The sequence below is a fragment of the Salpingoeca rosetta genome, assembly GCF_000188695.1.
Source record: "Salpingoeca rosetta unplaced genomic scaffold supercont1.7, whole genome shotgun sequence".
Taxonomy (NCBI): domain Eukaryota; class Choanoflagellata; order Craspedida; family Salpingoecidae; genus Salpingoeca; species Salpingoeca rosetta.
Genome location: NW_004754927.1, coordinates 1,974,610 through 1,978,276, shown reverse-complemented (window position 1 = coordinate 1,978,276; position 3,667 = coordinate 1,974,610). Strand labels below are relative to the sequence as shown.

The 3,667-nt window shown below is 53.1% G+C and overlaps 1 protein-coding gene across 1 annotated transcript; it reads left to right on the top strand.

Moving 5' to 3' along the window:
• The first annotated feature begins 349 nt into the window (after positions 1–349).
• Positions 350–2,979, top strand: PTSG_03466 (ADP-ribosylation factor 2). The gene is made up of 7 exons (XM_004995994.1): positions 350–646; positions 921–981; positions 1,277–1,331; positions 1,473–1,565; positions 1,810–1,893; positions 2,019–2,069; positions 2,340–2,979. The coding sequence occupies exons 1-7, from the start codon at positions 601–603 to the stop codon at positions 2,487–2,489; spliced, it is 540 nt and encodes a 179-aa protein (XP_004996051.1). The 5' UTR covers positions 350–600; the 3' UTR covers positions 2,490–2,979.
• The last annotated feature ends 688 nt before the right edge of the window (positions 2,980–3,667 follow it).

The window sequence follows — 3,667 nt, the reverse complement described above, 5'->3', positions numbered from 1 at the left end:
GGAAAGCGCGCACACACACGCACGCAAACGCACGCAAACGCACGCAAACGCATGTATGCGCACACTCATTGAAACACACACACACACGCACACACACACACACACACACACATACACGCACACACACACACACGCACGCACCCACATACACACACATGCACCCACACGCACTCGCACACATATGCACACTTACAGCAGGCATGATGCTGGTGTGGTGGGAAGGAAGGAGAGAAGCTGGTTCGTCGCACGCGGGGGAGGAAGGGAAAAAAAGGCACAATATGGACGATTGGTGCAAGACATACATGAAAGCTCACGCAGGAAATTTACCACCCTCTCGTTCTAGTGGTAAGCGTGAATTTGCCTCAGCTCGTCTGCTGGGACCCGTGGGTAAATTAATTGTGATTCACAACAACAACCAACGCGACACACCACACAACAAACCACGATCTTGTCTCCCACACCGAGCAAGGGGTGCACAGGCAGACACGGAACACCGACACACATTAGACGCCCACGCGGATCACGCACTCGCTCGCTCGCACGCACGCACGCACGCCCTACGTTTACTACAGACGAACAGCTCGTACCAAAGGCTTCTTCATGGGTGTACTGCTGTCGACGCTCTACTCCCTCTGGGGAAAAGAAGGTGGGCATGGTGGGGGTTAGTTGCGATGTGCTGATGTGGCCCACGCTTGTGGTGGCGTTGTGTTTGCGGCGGCGCTGCTACGGTTATGGTGGCGCATATTGACCCGGCACGTGCGCAAACAAGAATCAATGTGCGAGCATAGGTCGTGGCAGTGGTACACGTGCGGCGTGGGAGGTGCTTCATGCAGATGACGATGATGACCGTCACCGTGCTCATGTTGAGTGTCCGTGCACGCATGCCTGCTATGTTTGTTTCCATATGGCTTGCCTTGCAGAGCAAAAGGTCATCATTGTTGGCTTGGACAACGCTGGCAAAACGACCATCCTCTACCAGTAGTACGTGGCACATAAGCTTGCGTGTGTGTGTGTGTGTGTGTGTGTGTGTGTGTCTGTGTGTGTGTCTGTGTGTCTGTGTGTCTGTGTGTCTGTGTGTAGACGGAAAAAAACAAAAGACAAGACGGAGAAGATGCGTGTTGCGCTTGTGCTTGTGCTTGTGCTTGTGTGTCTGTGTGTGTGTGTGTGTGTGTGTGTGTGTGTGTGTGTGTGTGTGCGCGCACCGCGGTCCTCGAAGTGATTGACGCACACGCTCTCGCCCATGCATGGCGCCGTTCTGCTTGCTTGGCACATTCAGTTTGTTGAGTGAAGTTGTGGTGACCTCACCGACCATTGGCAGCAATGTTGAAGAGGTATGAACCATCTCAGAGTGCAGTATGGGGTGCGAGCGCTCATATGGCGCGCACATGCCCGTGCACGAAATGCCCTGCAGGCTGAGCTCACAAGCTCATGCTCGTGGCCTTTGCTCTGCTTGCTGTTCTGCGTGGTTTCAGGTGACATACAAAAACATGCACTTTGTGATGTGGGACATTGGCGGGCAAGATTCGCTGCGCGCGTCCTGGACCACCTACTACACCGGCGCAAAGGTGCTGTGTGACTGTGTGTGTGTGTGTGTGTGTGTGTGTGTGTGTGTGTGTGTGTGTGTGTGTGTGTGTGTGTGTGTGTGTGTGTGTGTCGTCGTCGCAATGCCGTGCCACACGACGTGCATTGACTGCCTTACCATTCTCCCCCACCACCAACTCCTCCGTTCACTTTGCTTGTCATATGGAATGTTTGTGTGCTCACATGCTGCTCCCTCGCCCTTCTCACTCGTACTGTTGCTGCGACTAGGCGCTGATCTTGGTGATTGATAGCACAGACAGGGAACGCCTGGCATTGGCAAAGGAGGAACTGTACCGTATGCTTGCGCATGAGGTGCGTGAATGAAGTGACAAAGTGACGTGTGTATCCCAGCTCAGGTTTTTGTGACTGTGGCCACGCTTCAGCTTTCTGCACATTTGTTTGATTGTACTCACACGGCGTTTTGCTTCTCGCTGTAGGATTTGCAAGGAGCACACGTGCTCGTGTTCGCCAACAAGCAGGATTTGAAGGTGGGGCACAGTGTATGTGCTAGGTTGCCATGTCACACCATTGCAACCCAGCCACACCGCACACACGGCGCAGCTGCAAACACATGCGTGCACGATGCACTCACTCACTCACACACACACTCACTCACTCACTCACTCACTCACTCACTCACTCACTCACTCACTCACTCACACTCACACACACACACACTCACTCACTCACTTACTCACACTCACACACACACACACTCAAACGTACGCACATTCACCAACTCGCTCGTTCATGTGCAGGGCGCCATGTCATCGGCGGAGATTTCCAAGGAGTTCAACCTGACGTCCATCAAGGACCACAGCTGGCACATCCAGTCGTGTTGCGGACTCACCGGGGAAGGGCTCTATGAAGGGTTGGAGTGGCTGACATCAAAGACGAGCAAAGGCTAACAGCTGTCAGTCGTGCTAGCCTCGCCACCAAGTACTTGTTAGGGCCTCATCTGTCAACGTTCATGATCATGTTCTTTGCTCTTGTTCTTGTGATTGCTCGTCTTCTTGTTCTTGTGATTGCTCATCTTATCGTTCCTGTGACTGTTCTTCTTCTTGTTGTTCTTGTGTGTGTTCCTGTGCCTGCCTGCTTGCTTTGTGATTGTTGTTCCGTGTCTGTGAACGTGTTCAGCGTGTGCGCATTTTCCCTCGTGTACGGTGCGCCTGCACGCGTGCCATTTTCTTTCGGGTGTTTTGTTATTTCCAAGAGGGAGCGTGCACGCACAATCCCCCAATGCCCGCCACTGCCAACACCACCCACTTCTCCACCCCAGCATGCCAGCATGCCAGGGTCCCCCCCCCCCCTTCCTTCTTTTCCTCTTTTTCGCACTCCCCATGCTCTTCTTGTTGCCTTCGCCTCTTTCACTCAAAAAAAAATAAACCCGACCTCTGCAAAGATTCGATGCATGGGTAACGGAACAGGCTGTCCTTTCGAAGCAAGCCAAACACCCGCCAGGCCCACAGCCATTCATTCCTCCTCTCAACCTTCAAGCACACACCCACAGACACGCGTGTGGTACGTTCTTGTGCCTTGTGTGTTGCTTGCCGTCCTGTGTTGTATTGTGATGGTGTGTAGGTGTGAATAGAGGAGAGGTATTGGCAATGCTCTTATTGCGAGCACTGTTCCTTTGTTTGCCCCTGTTTTGCTCGTGCTTGCAAGCAAGAGCAAACAAGCGAGCGTACTCTCTCTTCATCCCGAGATTGATTGATTGTGAGAAGATCTGCTCAGAATGGTGTAATCTGACGCCGTGACTGACACGTCCTCTTCACAACCAACCCCGCTCTGCGCTCACACCGTTGCCATTGCTTGTGTGTGATGTGACATGACATTGTCTTGCGTGCCCTCCTGCCATTCTTCAATACGATTGAACTTGTTCTGCTTGTGCCTTGCAGGCCCGTCATCCATCACCACGTCAGTCTTGAACGGATTCTGATCGCTTCCTGAGTCCCTGAACGCCGTCCCGTTTCCATTCCCACATTCCCACATCCAAGACAGCCCATCAGGACTTCAATCCACTCCTCCTCCACGACTACTCGACTTCGACTGGATTCACCCTGATCATGGGCTCTCCTCGTACTGG